At 41.1% G+C, this 25,029-nt stretch overlaps 1 protein-coding gene across 32 annotated transcripts in view; it reads right to left on the reverse strand.

Moving 5' to 3' along the window:
- MAGI1 (membrane associated guanylate kinase, WW and PDZ domain containing 1) overlaps positions 1 to 25,029 on the reverse strand; it is a 461,964-nt gene that overhangs the window by 83,483 nt on the left and 353,452 nt on the right. For 29 of the 32 annotated variants that reach the window (XM_067542005.1, XM_067542013.1, XM_067541986.1 and 26 more), the window contains exons 3-5: positions 23,360 to 23,479; positions 8,468 to 8,674; positions 3,066 to 3,276 (exon numbers count right to left, since the gene is read on the reverse strand). In XM_067542005.1, coding sequence (XP_067398106.1) covers positions 3,066 to 3,276; positions 8,468 to 8,674; positions 23,360 to 23,479 — 538 coding nt within the window. The remainder of the gene's footprint in view (positions 1 to 3,065; positions 3,277 to 8,467; positions 8,675 to 23,359; positions 23,480 to 25,029) is intronic. The other 3 variants (XM_067541995.1, XM_067541864.1, XM_067541805.1) reach the window with 1 other exon arrangement.

Consider the following 25,029-nt stretch of genomic DNA (forward strand, 5'->3'; position numbering starts at 1 on the left):
AAAGTACCAGTGACAGAAAAATATGTGCCCTCTCTGTTATACAACTGAACTGAAGCATATTTTTACTTAAGAAGATATATAACAACAATTTTATGTTTTATAGAACAGGCTAGCAAGTCAGGAGAATTTCAGCATTGACAGGAAAAAAATAGTTGAGATTAAAAAAGTCACCATTAAAAGTCAGGGACTGGCAAACTTTCATTTACACTATGGATCACATTTGAATATGGAGGCTAACTCATGGACTCATCTTCCAATGACAGCTGGCTGGGAAATGGAATATTTCCTCAGGAAAAATTTTATTGATTTTTAAAATTTTCATCGAAGTTTTGTGTTGAAATTTGTTGGGTTTTGACAGAAAACATCAATCAGAACAGATGTTTACAATGAAAATCTTTGTTTTAACAGAAAAAATATTTTCTGTCAAAATCTGTGGTGGAAGTCTTGGCCAGCTCTACGTCTGACTTTTTCTATTCTTGAGTCCATGGACCAGCTCCTGACTTTGTTCCCAATGATGAAGATTGTGTACATCCTCATTAAATATAGTTTGAAAGGATGCTTTCCTCCTTAGGACAAGGAGTAATATAATCTCTTAGATCTATGAGCTAGTCTGGGTGCTTGATGCATTCTTCTACAGATTATCTAACCTGAAGAGTATAACCCTTGTATCACTGAAATCTCATTTATCTAACTTAGCCTTTGGCTTGCCTTAATAGTTCTTAATTCTAATGTCATATCAATACTGTTTACTCTACATTCAAAGTTCTCAATGAGGTTCAACAAACTTTAATGAGGCTTTATAACACCCCCTGCGAACGAAGAAATAATGTCAAAAGGACTAATAATATACTGAGTCCTTTAAACGACTGACAGCCCCTGACTGACTGGTTTCTCAGAATAATAAACTGAACTCCAGCAAAGCCAGGCAAATTAATAATAATAAAGCAGAGGGGCTCTGCCAAGGTATAAAAAGTCGTGGTTTGCTAGGGAAAATTATTGTGATATGAATGTGTATAACATTTGCATATTTTTAGCAAATGTCAGTCCTGTGGGTTATTTCCAATGATAGGAGAGCATCATAAGATTTTGGTTAGCTTAAGCACACAAAAATTTATTATCCGAATCCCCCTCATCTGATAAACTGAGAACAAACTTTTGTGATATTTGCAATATTCCCTGGTTTTGTTTGGATATGGTATTTTATTAAAGCAGCCTTTCACGTGGAATTTCTGCTTCCAACCCTTGATAAAACCTGTAACCAGCGAGCTGCACATAATCATTGGGTGGGATTTGTTTTCTTTTTCTAAAGTTACGTGGAGACTTTTTGGATGGTCAGAAAACGCTGTTGAGCTGCAGGCAATAGCTGAGACCATTATCATCTGTTATGACCTGAATCACAACATTCCTCTCTTCTCCCTGCTTTTGTGGCATGACTTGCTATAGCATTAAAGCAGCAAGCACGCACACAGAAGTGAGGACGGATCCAGAAGTAAATTGGAGTGGACACGTACATGATTTTAATAATACAGACATCCTTCGCCTCCCTAGTTTTTGTCACAAAAGGACTAACCAGTTTTTAAAGATCGTTTGGCAATTCAGGGCCTTCGCTTATTAAAAGATTACATACATCTGTAATAAATCACTCTGCCTCCAAGAAGTGTTTCAAAGAATGAAGGCTGTGGCACAAAAGTTACCATTAATATACAACCGAGGGTGGAGTATCCTGTTCAATATAATGAACGTGTCTAGATTCAATTTGAACCACAAATAAGGTGACTCCTGCGGCATCCACAGAAAACCGGACATTCTGGTACTTTCAGGAATGGCCTGGGCCCACCCAGAGGCACGACCCCACCGTAACCTTGCACACACAGAGTGTACGCGAGATCATGCTGCACAGAGGATGCCATTTTGAAGTGCGTGCCACTCTGTCCCTGCTGGTGGTGTGACCTCCCAAGGATCTCTCCAACAAACATGATAGCTTCAGTTCTAGTCATTAGAGGATCATACTCACTACCACCACCAAATAATGTAGAATAACTCCTTTAAATCAAAGTCAGATTGGGGTTGTTTTACCCGTAGAAAATAGAGGGTATTCTTAAGAGGTCAAAGCTGAGGTCCTAGTCTAAGTACTATATAAAGGAAAATCCAGCTTTGTATCTGGATGCACTGTATTTGGTCTGTAGATAGAGGGCCTCAGTTTCCATTACACAACAGTATACTAACCTTCAGAACCAAAATTCAGATTCCTTGCCCTATGCCCATAAAGACAGCTAATGGATTAGTTTAGCTTCTCATTTCAGGCTGCAAACACTATTTGAACTCTTCCGATGACTAGCTAACTCTGTGTGAGGAATCTCTCATATTAGCCAGGCCTGTTTTAACAGTTGCTCAAGTCTGAATAAGTCTCTAAGTACAATTAGAGACTATGAAAAAATCAATATTAAGACCAGCTTAAAACGTCTGACGCTACAAAGCTGTCAAGCAAAAAGTATCCACAGCACTGTGTCTTTCTGGCTCTTCCAAACACTGTGTGCCAAATTCTGCTCTGAGTTATACATGTGCAAGCCCACTGGAGCATGTCAGCACAGAATTTGAACCCTTTTCTTTAATGAGAACAGCAGTGTACCAAGTTAGCTCCTTGGCTCTGCTACTGAGTGAGCATGGGGTTGGAGGAATTCCTTCTCCACTCCCCACCTCGACTGATGTGCAGGCTCTGAAACAGAGTTCTGAAGGTCTTTCAATTAGGAGCTTTCATCCCAAACTAGAAAATAACTGACCAATATTTTTAACTGTCCATGGCTCTTGTAACCACCTTTGTTAAAAATTAAAGTTGCTTCTCAAATTTACTGAATCCCAACAACTCTGAACTGAAAAGTTTAGATGCTTGACCCACTCAGGAAATGCACAAGTAGGAGCATTGCAACAATCTCTTATAACTGGTCAAGATCTTTTAGTTCTCAAAAGCAACTGTAGACACTAAACATACATGCATTGTACGTACATTTGTAGAAAGAGGTCACACACACGCACACACACACAAAACAACAAAATATGAGCTTTACTCTATAAAATAGACTTCTCCATTCTCGGTATAGGCCATCTCCCAGTTTTCAGGTAGAGGACCTAGGTTTTCCTCTGCAGAAGGAGGTAGGTATTGTGGGAGCTTCTGAGATGGTTCCGTGGTGGGAACGGCGGTGATGCTATTATTCACAGGTGGTGGTGCTCTCTCTCTTATACTTTGTATATTGTGCTCGTCTTGGTCACCAGAGTCTGCTGTAGAATCACAAAAAAGGATTATCGGTAATCATGCTCAAGTATTTGTATCACTTTTTTCTTCCCTGGCCATTTGTTTGTGTTCATTCCTGCATTCGTATTGGTTCCAAAGATTCTCCTTGCCTTTTAAAGCACAGGATTTGGGAGACGGGTGGTTAGTTTTCCTGTAGCTATTCCCTCTGAGGCCCCAATCCTGTGAACAAGGGCCTGCTGAAGTAACTGGGTTCAATGGGCTCTGAGGGGGAGCAAGAGCCACTCCCACAGAGCAGCTTGTGGGACTGGGGCCCAAGTGACTAAGATTTCGTTTCAACAGAAGGATGGATGAGGGAGAGTTTCCGAATTGCCTAAGGTAACCTGGAGCACATGTCTCAGAAAGTCAATGACGTGGTGGAGTTCTCTCATATTAAACAGTTTCATATTGTTAAATTCAAATAATCTGTTTCAATGTTTTATAATAGTCATGGGATCCTGCTGTAAGTGGCAGCTTACAACAATTTGTTCTGCCCCCATCCATGGGGTTTTATACTGCTGCTCATCTCCATAGTCTCTAAGTACCTTCCATGTTAAACCCATAGCAACAGTACAGTCCCTAGTGAGCTGCACTCGTCTAACTCCCTCTTGGGGAAAAAAATCTATGCTTGTAGTATTTGTGGGGAATAGGGGGTGATTGGACCTCTGCAGACTCTACCTCACCCTCCAAAATGGCGATGGTGCATGGATCCTCTCGTCCTTTACCATTAGGAACTGCTTCACCCAAATTGGATCTGTGCTCCTAAATACTCTGTGTGTGTGTGTGTGTGTGTGTGTGTGTGTGTGTGTGTGTGTGTGTGTGTGTGTGTGTGTGTGTGTGTGTGTGTGTGTGTGTGTGTGTGTGTGTGTGTGTGGGGGGGGGGGGGGGGGGATCTTCAAAAGCATCCAAGTAAAAAATGACAGGAGGTCTACACTACAGCGACTATACAGACACAGCCATGTTGGCATGGCCCTGTAGCATAGGCGCAGCCTGCACCCACAGAAGGAGTCTTCCTGTCAGTGTAGGAAGACTAACTTCTTGAACAAAGGTATGTCTACACACAAGCAATAGAGCGGCACAGTTGCGGCTATGCCACGGCAGTGTAGACACTTGCTATAGCGACTACTATCACTTCAGTATATCTACCCCCTCAAGAGGCAGTAGCTAGGTCAGCAGAAGAATTCTTCTGTCGTCTAATCTGTGTCTACAGTGGCGCAAAATTTTTCAGAGCCCTGAGTAACGTAGCTAGGTGGACCTAAGTTTTAGGTGTAGACCAGGCCTAAATTCACTATGTCAATGGAAGTTTTCTTCCATTGGCATAACTGCTCTACACTGGCATAGTTATGTTGGTCAGGGTGTGGGTTTTTTCACATCCTGACCGATATAGCTACACTGAGATAACTTTGCAGTGTGGACCAGGCCTTACTTTACAGGTATTATAAACACTGCTGTGTCTTGTATACACTAGAAAATCAGATCGACCCAGCTGTGTCGCTCAGGGGACAAAGAGAGACAAAGTTAAGCCAACCTACGTCCCCACATAGACAGCGTTAGGTCAGCTGAAGAACCTTTGTCCTCGCTACCGCCTCTCAGGAAAGTGGATTTACCACAGCGACAGAAGAACCCCCCCCCCCCGCTGTTCTAGCGAGTGACTACACCAAAGCACTACAGCAGCAGCCCTGAAGCTGTGCTGCTGTAGGCTGTTAAGTGTAGACATAGCTTAGTAAAGTGAGTTTTGCTTCTTGGAGGGAGGTGGAAAGCTACAACAGTCTTCCAAACCAGTTAAAATCCCAACTCCTTGCCGTGGTGAACCCCTGCCTGCTGTTTCTGTGAACAAGAAAGGCACTGATATGACATTTTCTAAACCAGAAAAATAAAAAATAATCAAGATTAGATCAACACCCTCACTGTCTGCTTGGCGCCTCGAAATATTTTTAAGTAGAGATTGGCAAGATTAAGAAACTAAAGTATGAATCATCCCCCAGTCAGATCATTAGTGTAAATATGCCAAAGCCTGAAAGCACAAGTCTAAAGACAGCTCGTCTGCAGAATAGGGAGAATTTTAATATGGTTAGCACAGTTATCCCTTGCGTGAAATAAGCCTGAGAAAGTCTTTTGACCTAGGTGGGACAATGCTCACCTAGACACATTTTGTGCTCATTTGGTGAAGACAAGAGCTACTGTAAATATCTTAGCTGACATCTACATTTCCAATCTGTAACAGTAATGCTATGGCTGCTGACTCAGCTTGAAAATGCAACGTTAGGCTGACAAAAGATCAAGGAAAGAATGGTCACAGGCATCTCTCCAGTGACTAGCACTTGCTATCTCATACAGAAAGTGGCATGTCCTCCCACTGATAGCTATCTACAAGTGCAAATGTTTCAACAGACCTGAAAAGACTTATAGACATGGAAGGAACTTGAATTGGCAAACAGAATGTGCTGCACTGGCAGAAGACTTAGCGGCCCAGACTCTCAACGGTATTTCAGTGCTAACCCCGATGAGAGTTAGAGGCACAAGCTTCCGAAAATCCCACCAGGCACATCTTTAGGCACCTAAAGACCTTTGGAAATCTGGCCCTTACTGACAGGAGATATGCCAATTGACACCAACTGAGAGTCTTGCCCATAGTTTGGAAAGAAATTAGGTGGTGGTGTGGCTTCAGCAGAGGAATGTGAGCCAAAAGCTCCAGAGTTCTAGTCCTGGCTTTTTCACCAACCTGCTGCATAACTCTGAGCAAATCGCTTATGTCTTGATTTTCAGAGACGCTGAGTGTTTGCAATGCACATGGAGCTCAACCATCTCTGAAATGAGGCAATCTGCTTCTCTCTGTTTCAAGTTTCCTGGTTATGAAATGGGAATAATGCTGTTCACTGCTTCTATGCCTCACAGAAGCACTGTGAGGATGAATTAATGTTTGTGCAGTGGCTGAAGATGTGAAGCCCTACATAAGTATGGTATTTGAAAATTCTGGGCTACCAAGATATAGGACCAGAGTTTAAATCCTGATTAAGGGCTTGAGCCAATTCCCATTGACTTCAATGGAATTGGGACAGAGTCCTATAATTTCTTGCTCTGAACCTGCCTGCACTGAGCAACGGACGGGGTGGGTGGTCAGCTTCTGGCAGGAGCTTCTTGGTCTCTTGGCCAGAGGGGCAGCCCCATTGTTTCATACAGTTTAAGGCCAGAAGGGACAATTAAACCATGTATTCTGACCTCCTGCATTTCACAAGCCACCAAATTTCACCCAAATACATCCATAGTGAGCCCCGTGACTTACATTAAATGAATGGAGTTTAATCCGCATGAGACTAAACTATTGTGTGCCACAGGCAGAGAACAGGAGACCCTGAGGTACCTGCAATGTCAGGGAACTGACTAGGTGGAGCTACGACTAGATGATCGCCTAGTAGGCGATCCATGCCCCATGCTGCAGAGAAAGACTGAATAAAACCAAAGTCCCTGCCAATCTGACTTGGGGCAAAATTCCCTTCTGACCCCAAATCTGGTGATCAGTTAGACCCTGAGCACGTGACACCCGCCAGGCATCTAAAAAAAAGCGTTCTCTGTACCATCTTTGAGCACTGGTCCACGCCAACTGGTATCCCATTTCTGGCTGTGGCTGATCTTTGATGCTTCAGAGGGAGGCAAAAAAACCCCCACACTGTGCATCAGAGAAAAATAGTTCCTTTGTGACCCCTGCAGGCAGAAGCCAGAGATTAGATTAATGTGAGATCAGTCTGAGACCTGTGGACAGGCAGCGGACATTGTAGAAAGTGACACACAAGGACCTATTAAGCACACAGAGTTTGCTTTCACATTAGATCTCATTGCCTCTCTGTGGGCCAGCCTAAGCCTGCTGGGGAACAGAACATGGAGCAAACTGTACTTAGTTGAGGAGCCCCTGGTGTAGGTAAGAAACATGTGGCCAGCAATTTAAAAAAAATATGGGCAGAGTGAAGAGGGAACAATTTGTTTCAGATGTCTCCAACGCGACCCACAAAGCCCCGGTTATAATGGTTAGAAATGTCAGTGGTAATGAACACTTCCTTGACTTTTCAGAGCCTGGCTAAAAATCAAGTGAAAATAGTAGAGGGAAAAATCACAGGCGGGAGTGAGAATCTAGGCAGATTTAGTTTCTAACAAAACAACTTCCTACATATTGTTCAAAATACAAAGGGTTTTAATGAAATCTGAACATTTGCAATAGCAGCTGCTTTTAACTGTCCACAGGGAGAAGTTCAGAATGTTTACATGTTTTCCAGTACTACATAATGTGTCTTTTTATGAAACAGCTTCAAGCTCTCCAATAGCAATATGATTAGTTTGATGCTTATAAGGATTTAAAATGGTTTCTTTTACTTTCTACTCGGTGTTGTGCAATCATTCTGAACATCTCCTCCTGTCACACGGGCTCCATCTCATTTGAAACTGATGGAGTCATCTAGATTTATCCTAATGCAATTGAGAACAAAATCTGGCTCACTGGATTCAGTGGACACTATTTAAAGGAACATGAATGTACCTCTAATGACAAATGTGCACCATACTGTACAATTGCTGAGAAATTCTGAATGATTTTTTACAGCAAAAGATGTCTTCCCAGAAACCCCAGCAACTTCCCATTTTAGAGGAATCTAAAATTATGTAAGGCTTTACAATAAAGTGTCTACATGAGGGTCTGAAGAAACTATACATCTTCTCTCTATGCTATTTTCATCAGACTGCCTATCATTAATATAAAAGATATCAACAAGCGAAAGAGGCAATGAATTTTCTTAGATTTATCCAAATCTATTTTCATTTCACGTGGCTTCACAGATGACATAATTCTACGCTTCACTGTCAACACAGAAATACTTTATGTTAACCATAATGCTCATTCATCTAGCAAATTAGCTATGTTGAGTATAGTGATATGTTAAAGGGGAAAAAAATGAAATCCTTCAAGGGTTATATACTTTTGTATGGGAAACAGATACACATTTAGGTTAATCCCTGTCATTTTTAAACTATTCTGGGAGCTAGGGAAAATGTATTGTTAATTGAGGCAGTAGGAATATTTCTAACCCAATTACATGTGGTTCAATCCAAAATTGACAGCTCTGCAGGGCCGCTGTTGAGAGGGGAAAAATGCAATGTGTCCTATTATATGGACAAGAATATTTTTTGCTTTACCTGTAAAGCTACTGTTCATTTCAGGGACGTCATCCTCATCATCATTCTCTGTATGCACTATGCCAGCATTTTGCATATCATTGTAAGACTTGGTTCGCTTTGGAGTCGACTGCTTGGAGTTGGACTGAAGGTTTTGCAAAGCATCAGTGGTAATCACTTTCCCACTGACGGGTTGGCTGGGAGGCTTGGGTGTTCCATAATAGTTACCTAGGCAATAAAAACACATTTGCATGTTCAAAAGAGAGTAGTTTTTAAGCAGCAAGATTTTTTTTTTAATTATTATCCTTATTCCATCAAAACCTCTCTCTCCATAAAACAAAATATATTGTTCTTGTTTTTCAAAATACATTTCATTTCTGGAATGGACTAGAAAGATTTCTTTCCTTTTAATTTATTCATGTTGAATTTAAAAGTAGAAACTAGGGTTGCATTGTTTAGGTGCACTAAGCGTACAAGGACTAAAACAAAGACAGCTGTGGTGAATAGCAAAACTTCATCTCATTACATTTGAATTTCAATTAGTGGCCTTTTTACATTTAGGCACCCACACAATGCTGTGTCAGATTTAGAGTGAGCCCTGCAGAAAATAAAAAATTCATTACTGCAATCACCCAGATAAGTAATGAAAAGCTGGAATGACCTGCTTTAATACACGAGTTCTTTGGGTGGCTGTTGCACTTTTGAAAAAGTAATCGCTCACTAAAGGAAAACACTAAGTGCCACATGCTTTCTTCAAACAGGAATGTCAGTTGGTGGGGTCCGTTAGGGTAGACATGAACTAGCCAAATCTTTAAAGCAAGACTCTTAGGGGCAAATATCACCCTTGCCCAGGTTATATCCACATGCAACTCCCAATCATTTGCACATGCATCTCCCAAGGGCCAATTCTGACCCTTTCAGTGGAATCCTGTCTTATGGCACATTGACTGTAAATACAGATTCATTCTCGCCGGAATAGCAATCTCCATACTGAAATATTTCAGCATTTCCATTCTACTTCACTTTAAACAACGTTACTATTATTATTACTAATAATAATTTGTATTGTGGAAGCACTCAGGACTCTCCAGCCATGGACCTCATTGTGCTAGGCACTGTACAAAGACAGAGCAAAAAATCAGTCCCTGTCCCAAAGAATTTATGATCTAAGTAACTTTATAATATTCAGTATGCAGCTGATATTATCTGAGACTACGACAATGAAGTCTGTATTTCAAATATAAGTTATCTATAGCAGTTTCAACAATTATTACATATTTAATGTCTGCCCTTGGGCCATAGAAATGGACTTAAAATATCACCTGTTTACATATAACTTTTTATCCTCAGGGATCCCACAGCAGTTTCAAAAATACATTTTTATCTTGCCATCTCCAATATAAGTGTGCATGTTTATATATGCACATACATGCCCTATAGATGTGTGCGCCTGCATGTATATATAAAATCACATATACACATTATCTAGCTCAACCATAATTCTACTCAAAATTCTACTCTCAAAACAGGTATATATGATTACATGATGCATTATATCTACAGTTACCTGGATTGCGTATAAGGAAATAATGAGAGCATGATTTGGCATCAAAGTTTTATCAGAATCCCCAACTTTTTAGCACACCACACCATCCTAAATACTGTATATTCTCTCCCTTTAATACATGGAGACAGTCAGAGTATACAGCGTGTGTGTATACTTACACAAACACACAAAATGCAGGATTATCTCAACTAAGTACACATAAAACCTATATACCACACTAAACCATCATCTCTTGTATATATGACATATATATTACAAAACACACACGCACCCTGCTGTCTATAGGAGAATGTGTTGTATGTGTTTAAAATTAATCAATGAATTAGACAGACAAACCCAGGGAACCCACTGCCAAAATGCAGTAATCCCGAGGATTGCAGTAGAACACGCAGTTATTTAACAATCCCCAGCAACAGCTCACAAGAGCTTGATGTGCAAATCACATACATATGAACTTTAATTCATAAAACATAACATTTGTCTGAACTGCCATTTGAGTGGTTGAATCAATCTTCTCCTTTCAAGCTGCTACTCTAGTCCATCTCTGAAGCTCTATTTCCATTGGCCTTTGGGGTGAATTAAGACAGGTTCTTTGGAATCATGTCCCAGCAGTCTGAGGGGGTTGTGTATAGCAAGGAGAGTGAAAAACCAAGCAAATGCCTGTGGACCCTGGAAAGGTCATGGGCTGATTGGGGCAACAGGGAATAAGAAAGAGTTCAGCCAGGAAAAAGGATCAGCCAAGTTCATCTGGGGAGGGCTTCAAAGAGGAAAGTCAGTTTCTGCAGCTAAGCAAATCCCAGCTTGCCTTCCTGGCTTATCCTGCACAAAGATCTTACCCATCGCACCGCCGACTTAAAGTACAAGGACTAGGATTCAAAAGTCACAGTTTCTGGAAATCAGAGGAGCTTCCCTTCTTGGAGCATTCAGAGCTGTAGAAACACTATGACAGCAATGCCCAGAGCTTCGTTCTCGGTAAGCTCCATTCAAGTCTCTATAACGGATCAAGGAGTCAACTCGGCAGGGCACAGCAATGTTCAGCAACACCTTTCTGTTTTATTCTTCATTTCGGAATCTTAAATGTACACATATGCATAATTTATAGGGAGAAGGAAATGACTACTTCTGGAAAGAGCCCCTAATGGGAATGTAGAACCTTACCGCAGGTGCAGTCTCTGCCAGAGAAATTATTCTTACGTTCTATATATTGCAAGAGTATTTTATGGAGGAGGAGGAACGTGAGAGAGAAAGGATGGGGAAGATAAAAGAGGTAGGAAGAAAAGAAGATTATCTGTCCTACTCTATTTTGTACTTCTCCAGAGGTATAATATTACTCATTTTTTTTGTTTTTTTAAAACTCTGTTTATTTTATAAGGATATTAACAGGTGATTACAAAGGTCAATATGCATATAAAGTACACGGGTAGCAATACAAGCTTTTAGATGTGGCACTGAATACAGATACATTGTCCAGCATTTACTTCAGTGATTTTATAAGCTATTAGAGCCACGTATATGTAACATATGTAAGGATATGTAATCCTTTAGACCAAGGATATATAAGTATATAGTTGGTGCAGAATTTTGATATCTTGGTAAGGATGTAATGTGTTGGAATGGCATCTTAGAGCCCTTTGTTAAAATTCCACTCCAAATTCAAAGAAAGGCTAGGATGATTTCCCTGCCTCTGCGAAATTCACCCCTCTCTCATCTCGTCCAGTAATGATTTAGACAGTAAGTTCATGAAAATGTGAATAGTCACAGTCGACCTGAAAAAAAGTCAGGCAAAAATGTCTCAAGCTGGACAACCAAAGTCACTAGTCACTTTGGAAAATCTTGGGCAGTTTTTTTGAAAATTATTTTTTGCTTTTGGAATATATTAAATTGCATCAACACTTTTTGTTTTTCCCCCCGAGGGAGACTATCAACAAACTGCCCTAAAAATATCTTTAACTCCCCTTTTATTTCTAATTATCCAAACTGAACACTGCCAGAATTGTGATCTACTTTTTTTTTCAAGCTATGCGTTTCAATGTAAGTATGTATTTCAATGTGGCAATACATTTAGACTGTCTGTTTAATTTAAAATGAATGGTCCTTGGGGTAGGAACTGTTTCTTTTTCTGTGTTTTGCCAGGGCACCTTGAAAATAAAAACCCAGCCTGAATAAAAACCTCAAATGCTTTCAGATGCTCCTCCAAAACTACAAAACAAAGTTGTTTAGTTAGATCATTGCGAGCTCTGGAAATGCCATATCACAGCCTGGCTCCCATGACATCAGCTGGAGACTATTAGACCCAATGGAACTTTGCTTGTGTGTCTAATATTTGTGTTGGCTGTATTCAAATGAGTATATCTCTTTGCTACTCAGTTCAGTTAGAAGGTGCTGCAAAAGAGTACTGTGCTTGGGGAGCATGAATGGGTTCCAGACCGTTGGCCCTTTAAGACTAGATGATGTAAATGAAGCTCACAGGTTTGTTCCCACTCATGTACTCAACAAAAAATGGCACCTAGAGATTCTTGACTCACGGGCACAGGAGCAGACAGGGGAGACGCACAGTCAAGGAAAGGGTTCTCGCTGCACCATCAGGCAGAAGGCCTGAGAAGGGGACAACAGCTGACTTGGGAGCTGGGAGCGAGGGGAGCTATTTTGTGGCAGCTGCAAGTTTTTCCCTTTTCAAACAAAGCCAGCAACACTGGTATAATTGTCACCCTCTAAAAGGGTGTAAACTTTCAAGCTGGGCTGCCACCATTTAAATTCCAACACCATCAAGAAACTACCCACAAACATTGCCTTTTGTGACTGACTGTAATTAGCAGCAGTAAGGCCTTGATTTTGACCAATACAAAAAACAACATATCAAAACTTTAGCTGTCTCACATCTGCTCATAGGTTTCACATTTTTTAAAAAAATTGAATCTATATCAAGTAATTTCTCTCATCCTCTGAGATTCGTCTCTTTTTAAATTCCTTCTGTTTATTTTTACAGATCTGTTGAATAGTTTTTAAAATATCCCTCATTTGCAAATGATTTCACGAATGCTTCTGTTTCCTTTGCTGTTCTTTGGGTTGGAAGACACACCATTTGCTTTTAAGGAGTATTTGGACAACCATAAGAAATTCAGGAAAATGTTTACCAGTCTTGAAAGCTTCACAAAGCTTAGTACAAATGATCATCCATTCAGAAATTTCTATTGGAATTTTGAGTACTCTATTTGCTATTTGTTGTTCTTTCTCTTTGTATTTAAATTATTTCAATAAAACAATCAGGAAGAGGATTGTCTTAGCAACCCAGCCACACACCAGGAGTAACAGTCAAAGCAGAGAGTTTATGAACCACCCATAGGCTGGAAATTATTTGTTTCAGGTATCCTGCTAATAATTATAAAGAATGTATACATGAAAAGGCAACTTAGCATTGGTCTGTGATAAATTTATGAACCAAAAGGGTCTAAATTCATAATAAATATAATTTGTACTGAATAGTCCACTCAGTTCTAATTATTAACAACATCTTACACTTACACACAGCATCCGTTACCCCAGAGGATCCTAAAGCATTTTACAAAACTATATACGGTAGCTATGGCGTGACTTTCAGATGTGCTGAGCTTCTACAGAAGTCAGTAGGAGATCTGGAGTGCCTATGTTACCTTCAAAAATTACGTCTGCAGTTCTGAATTCACTGACTCCTATAGCAAAGCCTAATTTTGCAATGATAAAAGAAAAACCCTCTCTTTGCACTCAAGAGTTTATACTTGAGGAGGACGCAGCCTATCTTCAAAGCTCCAATATTGTGCTTTGACGATGTTTCCATTAATGGCTGATGTCTTAAAAAGCAGTCTCTGTTGCATTTTATATTAATACAAAATGGCAATCTGGAGAAGAAACTTAAATAAATATGAAAATTAAGCAAGGTCTTGACATGCAGAATCAAAATGTAATTATTAATGTAATTGTTTTTTGAGATGTGCCTCTTTTGTCTGCTCTCCAGAAGAACCAAAAATGATTGACCCTTAATTTTACTAAAAGTGCCTCTGTTCATCTAATCCAATAAGAGTGCTTGTGTCTGATTAGCACAAGACGAATTGATTCCTGGAAGCGGAGATAGGGTTACATTGTTTTAGCTGCTCACTTCGGAGACTGTATTTGGCTACAGATTTCTACATTTAGATGTCAGTTCTGGCTGCTGTCTGCAGGAATCACCTAACTGCAACACACATTGATTAGCAATTGCCTTGAGGAAACTCAGAGTATCCAGGCAACCAAGAGGAGGCCACAGACCTAGCATCTGGAATGGGAAGCAAAGCACAGCATGGTTTTGCAGTAGGCAAATAAAGAGAATGCCGAGAAATTAAATGACAATGTATGTAAATCAAATCTCCTTTATATTTCCGATTCTCTTGAGGTGGTGCAAAATAGGCTAGCTGAGAGATTAGTCTGAATGTTTTGTGGGAAATTAGCCAAAAGGTTATAATAGGCATATTTTAATTTATGGCTTAAATTCTTGGGTAACAACCAAGAATCTTGCATTATGGCCGCATTGGCCAAATAGGCTGGGATTTTCCTTTGGGCGTAATGAAGTAGGGGATATGGACCCCTAGCCTCCTTAGACCTCATGAAAAACGCAGCCACAAAAAATAACTTAAAAATAGTTGCCTCCTATGTGCATGTATCAAAATCGCTGCCCTTACAGTGAACAATAGCATAACAGAAATTCATTAGATATCTTCCCAACCAGATGGCTATTGTTAAATTTGTATACAGCTGTACGCAAACAGATCTAATGCACACAATAGTCTATCTTACAATAAATTAAACAAAGATATTCAGAGCTAAGGCAACTACAATATCTTCCACTTCCCCTGTTGTGCTTTAGCAATGCAACACAGTTGGGGGATGCGGGGGGGGGAGAGTCTGATCTTAAGAGGCAAGGAGGAATATCTTGTCACCAGAGGCCGTGGCTGACTCTGTGAACTCAAGACTCTTTCTTGCAGTCAGGCAAAGACCGTTAACGTAATATCGGGGTATCTGTTGTACGCACACACACAATCTGGTATGTATATACAAACACAGGTGCATGCATATATGTATACATAAATACACACAAAAAAAGTGCTAAGAAGTAGTGAAGATTGCTATACACATCATATGCTCTGTCTAACGTAAACCCACAAAAAGTAAGGAAAGGAAAAAGTTAAGACTACTCCCGCCACAAACACTTCCCTTACCGTGACAACTACCGTATACTGCAGATTATCCATTACCCTTTCCCCAACACTGTCATGTATATTTGGATTGCTAGGTGGTTGTACTGGGAGGGTAGTTTGGCGAAGGATGGGGCGCACAAAGGCTGTTCTGAGGGGGACGGAAGGCTGGCGTCTCTGGGAGAACAGAGTGACGGTTGCAGAGTGCATGGTCTGTAATATATGGTAGTTGTAGTGGAAAGGGGTATGGAATATACTTGTGAACGCTTCACTGTAAGGTGGGAGTTGGATGAGAGTAGGGGCCAACTGGTGAAACACAGAAGTACAGCTGCGGCAGAAAATATTTTGTCTGTCAGCAGTTGCACATGAGCCCTTCGGTGTTGCAGGATAAAATGTGACAGAAAGCATAGCTCACAACTGATAGTATTTTCTGTGGGCTCAGCACTCATCAATGAGGCTTGAGTGTGTTCAGCTCCTACTATCAGTCTCTCCTGTATGTGCCCAACCTCCACTGATCAGGCTTGTGTGCACAGCACATATTGTGGCAATAATAGCTAAAAATGTCCCTAAATCTAACATTTAAGTTCCCCTTCCCCCCGCCAATAAAACCCAACAGAACCCTATCCTTTATGCCAGAAGTCCTCAGGAGCAACTTCTCTCCCAAAGTCTGTGTAGACAGAATGATTTTTGAGAAATACTTGTCCAAAATGAAAAATAGAGCTGCTGAGGAAAAATGCTGGCACAGCCCAAATCCAAAGATGTCCTATTACAAATGTATGAACCAATCAAAACATTCGAAAATTCAAAGGGCACAAAAAAGAACCCATGAAGTTTCACACTAGTTGTCAACCTATATTTTGAGAAAAATAGGAATTTATGTCTCATTTCACAATGCAACCCTATTTATGGAATAGTTACCACGTGCCTATATATAATACACACACACACACACAGGCATGTTTTTACCAGATGAAACAGAAAGAAAAACAAAGTCAAGAGGGGGAAAAAAAATCTTTCCACAATATGTAAAGGTTAATAAGTGGATCTTTGACATGATACACTGTAATGGCTCTAAAGGAGCCATTATGATTTATTGAGTCAAACTGTAGTATGGAGACATTAATAAGCGCATCTTATCTTATTAAGCAGAACATGTCGTTCTGCAACATGTGCATCCACAGCATCTGCCACCCTTTCTTTCTTTATGTTTTGCATACCATGGCCGCAGCACTCATTTCAGGGCTGTACAAAGTTGGCGAGACCCACAGAATGCAAATCAACAAAGAAGCTAGAACAACAAAAAACAGCCGTTCTATAGAAACGGAGCAGGAGGAGAGCCAGTGGACAGGAATGTGAGCAGAACAAACATCAGAAATATTAGGCTAAAACCAGTTTCTTTGAATTCAAGTGCAGGTTTCTGAATGCACCCTGGGACTTTTGCTGCTATTCTACTTGGACTGCAAAGGTAGCTGATTACAGTCATTAAGTACTTGTAATCAGAGTCCCTGTCTACAGTAGCTAGTTTAATATTACATATGCTAATAAGTCACCCATTACTTTTTAAGTCATGAAACTAATGCAGATTACTTATTACTTTTCTTGGCAATCACACAACACCCATCCCGAGAATGAAAGATGATGCCTTGACAATAATGCTCTATAATTTAACAACCCTTCACACATTACAGCACTTGTTCATCTGAGGATCACTAAGTGCTTTGCAAGCATTCATTAATGAAGCCTCATAACACCTCATTGACACTCATGCAGTCACCATTCAAGATTCAGCATTTGCAAACAGTACTCAAAAATCACAGCCACCATGTTTATCATCCCTAGTTCAATGGGATGCTGATCTTAACTGTGCCATTGGTCATTGTAATGATGATGATAATTATAATCTGAGATACTATAGAATTCTCCCTATATTTGTAACAGAAAATAACTGCTGACACATTGCAGTATCTGCGGAGTTTTTAATGGTGATCACGATAGGTGTTCCTATTCTCTCCTACAGATCAGTAAACGGAGGCACAGAGTGGTTATCTGATTTATTCAAGGCCACAGCATGCCAGTGGAAGAAACGGAAATAGAAATCCAGAAGTTGTGACTCAATGCCCTGTTCTAGCCACAAAACAGGATTCCCTTGTGATATTCACGGCACCTGTTTGTTAGAGCCATGATTTCTTCCCACTGCAATTCATATGCATAAGTAACTTCAAAGCAATTAGTAACTACTGCATTACTCCCACTGTAGAGGCTCTATGCACTGAATACATTGCAGGATCAGTCAAATACCTGCGACTGCAATCATCCCGGTATCCGATTCGCCACAGGGGCTCAGATGAAGCAAGCTCTCTAAATGGACTTTTCCATTCTGAGATAATAATAAAGGCCTGTGAGACATAGCAAGGCAGAGGACTAACCGTGCATGTAGAAATAAAGTCGGGATTTCCAGTGGTATCCAGGAATAAACACATCATTCTATGCCTTGATAAACCCTCAAAAGGCAAACTCACCTTCTAATGTCAAAACACTCTCCATGCTTCCTATACTGTACTTTGATTAGACTACTTGAGAAACTACCAAAACAGAACTTGGAAATGCAGAACACAAACACACACAGCATTTTTACTAATTTAGAATGTTTCCACCTTTGCGTGCTTATTCCAAAAGTCATGCAAACTCTGCCCAGAATGGAGTGCTAACTAATCAAACCCAACAAAGTCATGGAGCAAACATGATGCAAATTGAACTTCCACATTCAAACACACCCCTGAGCGACATAAGTTTTGCTGGCATAAGCGCTTGTGGGGACAGCGCTATGTCAGCGGGAAACGCTCTCCCGCCAAACATCACTACCGCTACTTTTTTAGGTGGCTGTCTTATGTTAGTGGCAGAGCTCTCTCCTGTTGACATAACACAGCTACACAAGCGCTTATGCCAGCAAAATTTATGTCACTCAGGAGTGTATTTTTTCACACTCCTGAGCAACAAGTTTTGCCAACATAAATGCTCGTGTAGACAAGGCTTTAGAGACAGGTACTCATTTTCCCTTTCAAAGTGAAAATGTCAAAAGCACCAATAGGACTGAGATGTAATGGGGAAGCAGTTCAGCTGATCAATTTTGAGCATCATGACAAGGAAAATTAATTGAGTGTTATAGTTAAACACAGGAAAAGAAAAAAGCTCCTTTCAGCATAGTTTTGTTATTGGAATAATAGCGTTGATTCTAATCAGCTCATAGAACCAGAAGAGTAAAACCAAACTAGAAAATCAGTTACGTCATGCAATGCTAAACCCAAAGGTTTGACATTGCAATCATTTCATCTGGTGCAGCTGTAGGCGAGGATTCAAGTGCAATGTTTAAAGGTGACCCCAAAAAGGAGTATACAAAGATTGGGTTTAAAAAACAATTCAGGACTTCTTTATACATCATAAAGAAGCAAAAAGTTCCCATTTCTCCCCCCACATGGCAGGCCATCTTTAAACAGATAATTAGCAGTAGTTTGGATTTCTTTTGGACATATTTTGTATTAGTCCCTTAAAGGCTACAAAACAAACATGTCTTCATCTGCTTCTTCACTTATGTCAAGATCCGTTTGACAGTGTTGATCTACTCTGTGGATGACAATGTAGCTTAAGGATGGTTTTATCCACTTGTTGCTCTTGCTTTAGGTTCTCTGACAGTGCATCACCTTCTTCAATGTTGTAAGGCAATGAAGCACTGCTCTAGAAATAATGGCCTGCTTCTCATTTATACCAAGGCCCTTTTACATGGCTCTGTCAGTGTAAAGGGACACTAAAGGAAGTATAAATGTAACTAATGCCCACTTCAAGGCCCTGTTACACTGCCAGAGTTGTGTGAAGAAGCTGTAGTGGAAATAAGAATCAGATTTATAACATTGACTTGTGGCTGGAAAACAACAGTTATTTACACACTATTCTTAGGCCACCATGCCAAAATGATGGCTATTATTTTTTTATTTCTGAATTTCTCTCTGATACTGTAGACAGCACATACACTAGTGGAATCTGGAAGGATTTTCCCTAAAAGTTATCTTCTCCTAAAAGTTAATTCCCAGGACACTGGGAGTTAAAATCAGCACAAGATCATGGAAACCACACAACTTCCCCTACCATTTTCTACTGTAGAAAATCCACTTCAGGAGCATGAGCAGACATGTTCCTGATGGAGAACTTAATGGGGGAGAGAGACACACAAATGGAGATGAAGAGGGGAAGGAGACGTGACCAATAAGGATGTGGTAAGATGCATCAGTGGCTTCAGGACAGCACATACACTGGACCAGAACTCAGGGTGGACCAATACTATGGAAATAATGCCCTCAAACTCCAGTGGACTGGGAGCACCTCAAATCACTCTTCAGCAGTTCTTCTGGGACCTGGAGAGAGTGTGAGGCTCCTTAGGGAGGAGGAAGTAAAATGAACTCCAGAAAACCCCCCTGAAAAGGAACAAGTCTTTAAATGGAGAGGGGCAGAGACTGAAACAATGAGTTGGGTGACAAAGGATGCACAAGTGGGAGGATGAGAGAAAAAAGGAGACAGCAGGAGGAAGAGAAATGAATGGAAAAGGGGAACGAGGCTAGAGGACGCTAGGAAAATAAGGCAGTGATGTGTAAACTCTTCTGGTGATCTTCCATTAGCATTTCATTTTCATATGGTTTCATTTTCAGGGAAAGCTTGTTTCTCATGGCTCCCAAAGTGGGCGATTTAAACAGCTACCACACTGCCTGGGGTTACTCAGAGCCAGACGCAGACAGTGGAAAAACTGGTGGAGTGGACTTGACCTGGAACAACAGGGTATATTTCACTAGGCTAGATGGCCACATGATCTGGGAGTTGTGGGGGATCATAACCTCAACATGGGTCACCAATGCGAGGCTGCTGCAAAAAAAGCAAATGCAATTTTACGTTGCATTAACAGAGGCATAGCATGCAAGTCATGGGAGGTGATAATACCACTCTCCTAGGCACTGGTTAGGCCTCAGAAGGAGTACTCTGTCCAATTTTGGTCACTAATGCATAGAAAGGCTGTGTAAGAAACTGGAAAGGATCCAAAGGCGAACGACAATGAGGATCAAAAGGATGGAAGGCAAGCCATATGAGCAAAGGAAGGAGGACCTAGATATGTTTAGTTTGAAAAAAAAGGATATTGAGGGAGGACATGACAGTGGTCTTCAAAAACTTGAAAGTCTGCCATAACAAAGATGTTGTCTCTTGCCACAGAGGGCAGGACTAGAGGCAATGGGTTCAAACTACAGCATACCAGATTTAGATTAAATCTCAGGAAAACCTTCCTAACTGTAAGAACAGTAGGACAACGGAACAGACTGCCTAGGGAGGTCATGGAAGCTCCTTCACTGGAGGTTTTCAAAAGGAGGCTGGATGGCCATCTGTCTTGGATGGTTTAGACCAGTGGTTCCTACCCCGTGGCCAAAAGTGACCTGCAGGGTCTTTCAAAGTGGCCCGCTGATCCCCTTCTGATTACAGAAGGGAGCTATTACCTAAGGACTCAGGCAGAGGGCGTTGCTGCAGGGCTACAAGACCGGTGCTTCTTGCTGCACCCAAGGGGACAGGAGATCAGCACTCCTCTCCCCTGGCTCCAGCAGGGAGCACAGCAAAGCGCTCTGCCTATGTCCCAAGGCACTGGGGTCCCTTCTGGAGCCAGAGGGAGGGAAGCACTGATCTCCCATCCCCCTGGCTGCAGAAGGGAGCCACTGCAGAGAGACCCAAGTGGAGTGCACGGGACTACAGGACTCGTGCAGTTTCCCTGCTGCAGCCAGGAGGATGGGAGATCAGTGCCGTCCTGTCCTCCTGTCACTCCAAAGCAAGTTGCTAACCACTTACTTCAGGTTGCAATGGTTCCCGAGTAAACTGATAAAACAGCAGATTCGTGATGAATGGCAGTAATTCAGATGACATAATCCACTTCATCAGCATATAGCACCACTCACAAGCACTGAATTAGACATGTACTGAGCAACATCAAACCCAGAATGGCGGCAGGATACAACAACATTTCACCAGAGTTCCTGAAACACCTTGGAACCAATGCCAATCGATGGTTCTCCAAATTCTTGATGCAGGTTGTTAATGAGGGATCTGGAGGATGTCGAAAGGATATCCTTCTAAAACCTGGAAAGGACACACACAATGAGGCAAGCTACTGACTAATGTCTTTGCTATCTGTTGTTTTCAAAGTCCTGTACCAGCTTATCCATCAGCATATATCTCCAGATGTGGAGACAATTCTCAGGGTCAACCCAGCTGGCTTCCGGAAGGGTAGAAGCATATGCAGTCAAGTCCTAACCATAATTACATATATAAAAACAAGTTTGTTGAAACTGAAGACAGAAGCTGTTGTCTTGGACTTAAGAGCAGTCTACAATACAGTATGGTATGCTGGTCTTCTAGTAAAACTGTCAAAAGCTCTCCCAGCATGGGTGATGGACATTGCTGAACTTCTACTTCGTGACAGGCATTTTCAGGTACATACGGGACACAGAATAAGTGCATGGAGAAGAAAATCCAATGGCTTACCCCAAGGCTCCATGCTTGCGCCCACCCTGTTCAATCTGTACACAAATGACCTGCCACTGACACAGTCACTCAAGTTTACCTATGCGGATGACATCGGCTGCAGTACCCAGTCATGCTCTTTCACCAAATTGGAGAACATCTTGAATACCAACCTAGCCAAGATGGCGGCCTGCTGTAACAGTTGATGCCTCCAACCAAGTGTAACTAAGACAGTTTTGAGAGTCTTTCACCTCCACAATACAAGCACTTAAACATAAGTTAGACATCTTCCTCAATGGAAAATGACTGAAACACGAGGCAAAACCAGTCTATCTTGGGGTCACACTGGACCACTTTTTGACTTTCCACGACCATCTAAAAAAAGATTGCTGCCCAAGGCAGGACCAGGAATAATCTAATCAGCAAATTAGCCTGCTTCACATGGGGCGCGGGTGCACAGACATTTCGCTCATTGGCTCTGGCACTCTGCTATTCCTCAGCAGAATATTGTGCCCATGTGGTGGTGTTTACCTCTCACTAAATTAGTTGACATAGACCTATGAACTTAACCATGCCTATCATCACAGGTATCCTACGCCTCATTCCTATTTCATGGCTAGCAGTTCTGAGCAACATAGCCCCTCCAAACACTACTTGCAGAGCATCTACAGCCAGGCTGGAGGAAAAGCTATGTGCCAATCCAGGTCTCCCACTGCACACAGACATTTTCAGTCACCCCAGAGCATGACTTAAGTCATCAACTGCCAGACTGGAATCTGTGATCAGCAACCTTATAGTGGGATAAGTGGTCAGCTAAAGATGTTTGGAATGGTTTCCTTGTTGCTGATCTGACCATTCAGCTGCCTGGATTTGACCTGCTATGTCACCTTTGAACTCTGCTGAACAGATTCGGAACTGGCCAAAGAATATGTTCAGCCAACCTCTACACATGGGGTCTGCGCAACAACACACTTTGTCAGTGTGGTCTCAATCAGTCAGTGGCACATGTTGTTGACCAGTGTCCTTGTCGACCAGGGCCCTTCATTGTGCTAATGAAGCTGCTGTTGGGTGGCTTGGCAAGCACTGCAAATGCTAGAAGACGAGGGCTACCAATGTAACTTTGTATGGTTAACTGGATTACGAGCTGGAAGAAAAATATAATACCACAGTGATACGGGAACTCTCCATATTTCAAAGCGTATGAGGGTTGGTCACTAATGCTAAGGAAACGGAGCCCCTTAGACTGTGTCTTCACTAGGATAAAAGGTGAGTGAACTCAAGTTAACTAACTCGAGATAAAATCCTAGTATAGTTTGTAGTTTTCACACAATTTATCATCAGGTCAAATTAAAAACTACACTCCCCCCATAGCCTAACTTGACCTGCTAATTTATGTGAAAAGTGCAAATTCCCTTGTCTTCACTGGGATTTTATCTTGAGTTATCTTTAGCTAACTTGAGTTAAGAAAAGACCATTTTTCCCTTAGTGAAGACAAAGCCTAAAAAGCAGATACAGTCATTGGCTTAAACACCTTTATAGTAGCTATATAAATGTCTCCTTAAGCTTATATTACTGAACCAATTCCCCACTGTGCCATACCTTCATATGTTCCTACTTCAAGAAGAGTTCCACTCTGCTCAAGGTCCAGAAACTCCTGCACAGTCAGAAAATTATAGTCCACACCAGGCACTTCTCCTTCTCGAGGAGGACGGGTTGTGCCTAAATGGAGAAAAACACCAGTTAGTGCAACATCACTACTATCAGGAATTAAATGGGACATTGAAACATCTTCCATGGAAATATCAGTGTCAGTAAATTAATTCTCCCATGTGAGCTATGTGGACAGAAACCTGGAGAGTCGGTTAGCACAAATTCTAGAATTTGAAGCCCAACATAAATACCGAATAAGTACAGTAAATCTGTCCTTCGCAGACATAGATTACCAATTGTTTTACCTTCCTGTATTCTCTGGGTTGTACCAAACGATCTCCTGTGGCATATGCAAAAAAGACATCTGCCAGAATTTGGTGTTTGAGAGCACACCAACTATTGTGCCTGCTGCTAGTTTAGAATTTTATTTTACTGCCTCTCCTGTGAGTTGCTATCAAAATAATTCCTTACACTACACAAAGTATGTTTCTAGATATGGAAGCTTCTTTGCAGCTTCTATTATCCATATCTCTCCAATTCAACATCTCTCCTCCTTTCACATCTCATTTCAAGATATATTTTCTCCTTTGCATGTACCTCTTAATTTCTCCCTACTTTTACTATTACTTTTTTACTTAGCACTAGAAAGTGTTCAATGCTTGTTGTTCAACAACTGACACAGGTATTATACAAAAATGTTAGATCTCTCTCTCACACACAAAGACATTTTTGGTACAATAGGTTCACCTAAAAAGTTCGTTCCAGTTCAAGAATTACCACCAAGTATCCCTCATTTTAAGAATAGAGAACTAACTATCTCAAATTTATACAATCTTTAAAAACTAGAATGATTTTTTTAACTGTATCCAAAACTGTGTTCAGGTGACAGTAAGATTACAAGTTTAAACATCCAAAAAATGTTTGAAAATACATGAGTGTGTTAAGGTTCTCAGAGTAAACAGCTCGTTGCCCGTACTGCAACATCTGTGTATCATAAAGGCTATGTAAAACATAGGCATATATATACTGAAATGGAAATAGGAATGCAACACCCAACCATTTTTGTGCCTGTTCATGATTGAATGAATTGGCTAAAGTACAATTCACACAAAATGGCAGTGATGGTAGTTGGCAGGGGGCGATATTCCTTTCTCTCTCAAGGGCCTGACCATAATTTGCCATTGAGGCTCATAATTGAAGCTGGCCAAAACAAAAACAAAAACAAAAACAAAAAAAACTTGAATCTGGAAATTTTTCAGTGGAAAACGGGGACAAATTTTCCTCATTTTTCTACCTCCCCTCCTTGTAACCTCGTGATGCTCTTGGATTCCTGGAGTCTTAGATAATGGTGCTGGCCAGAGCACCATTTATCACTTATATTAGATAGAGGATAATATAACCCTTCCTCACTGAACTGTACCTGACCCTCATTCATACTGTTGTGACCTCCGGATTACATTATTGTAGTACAGTCTTCAAGGCGTGTGTGACCGGCACGTCAAAAGCTTCAGCTAGTGTGGAACACGGTGGCTGATGACTTCACAATTGTCACCTATTGATTCCCCATAGACTACGCCAGCTCCCGATTTGCTGCTAGAAGCGATTCAAGGGATAGACTT

This window comes from Emydura macquarii, unplaced genomic scaffold, assembly GCF_026122565.2.
Source record: "Emydura macquarii macquarii isolate MOO-44397 ecotype Brisbane River unplaced genomic scaffold, CSIRO-AGI_Emac_v2 contig_71, whole genome shotgun sequence".
Taxonomy (NCBI): Eukaryota; Metazoa; Chordata; order Testudines; family Chelidae; genus Emydura; species Emydura macquarii.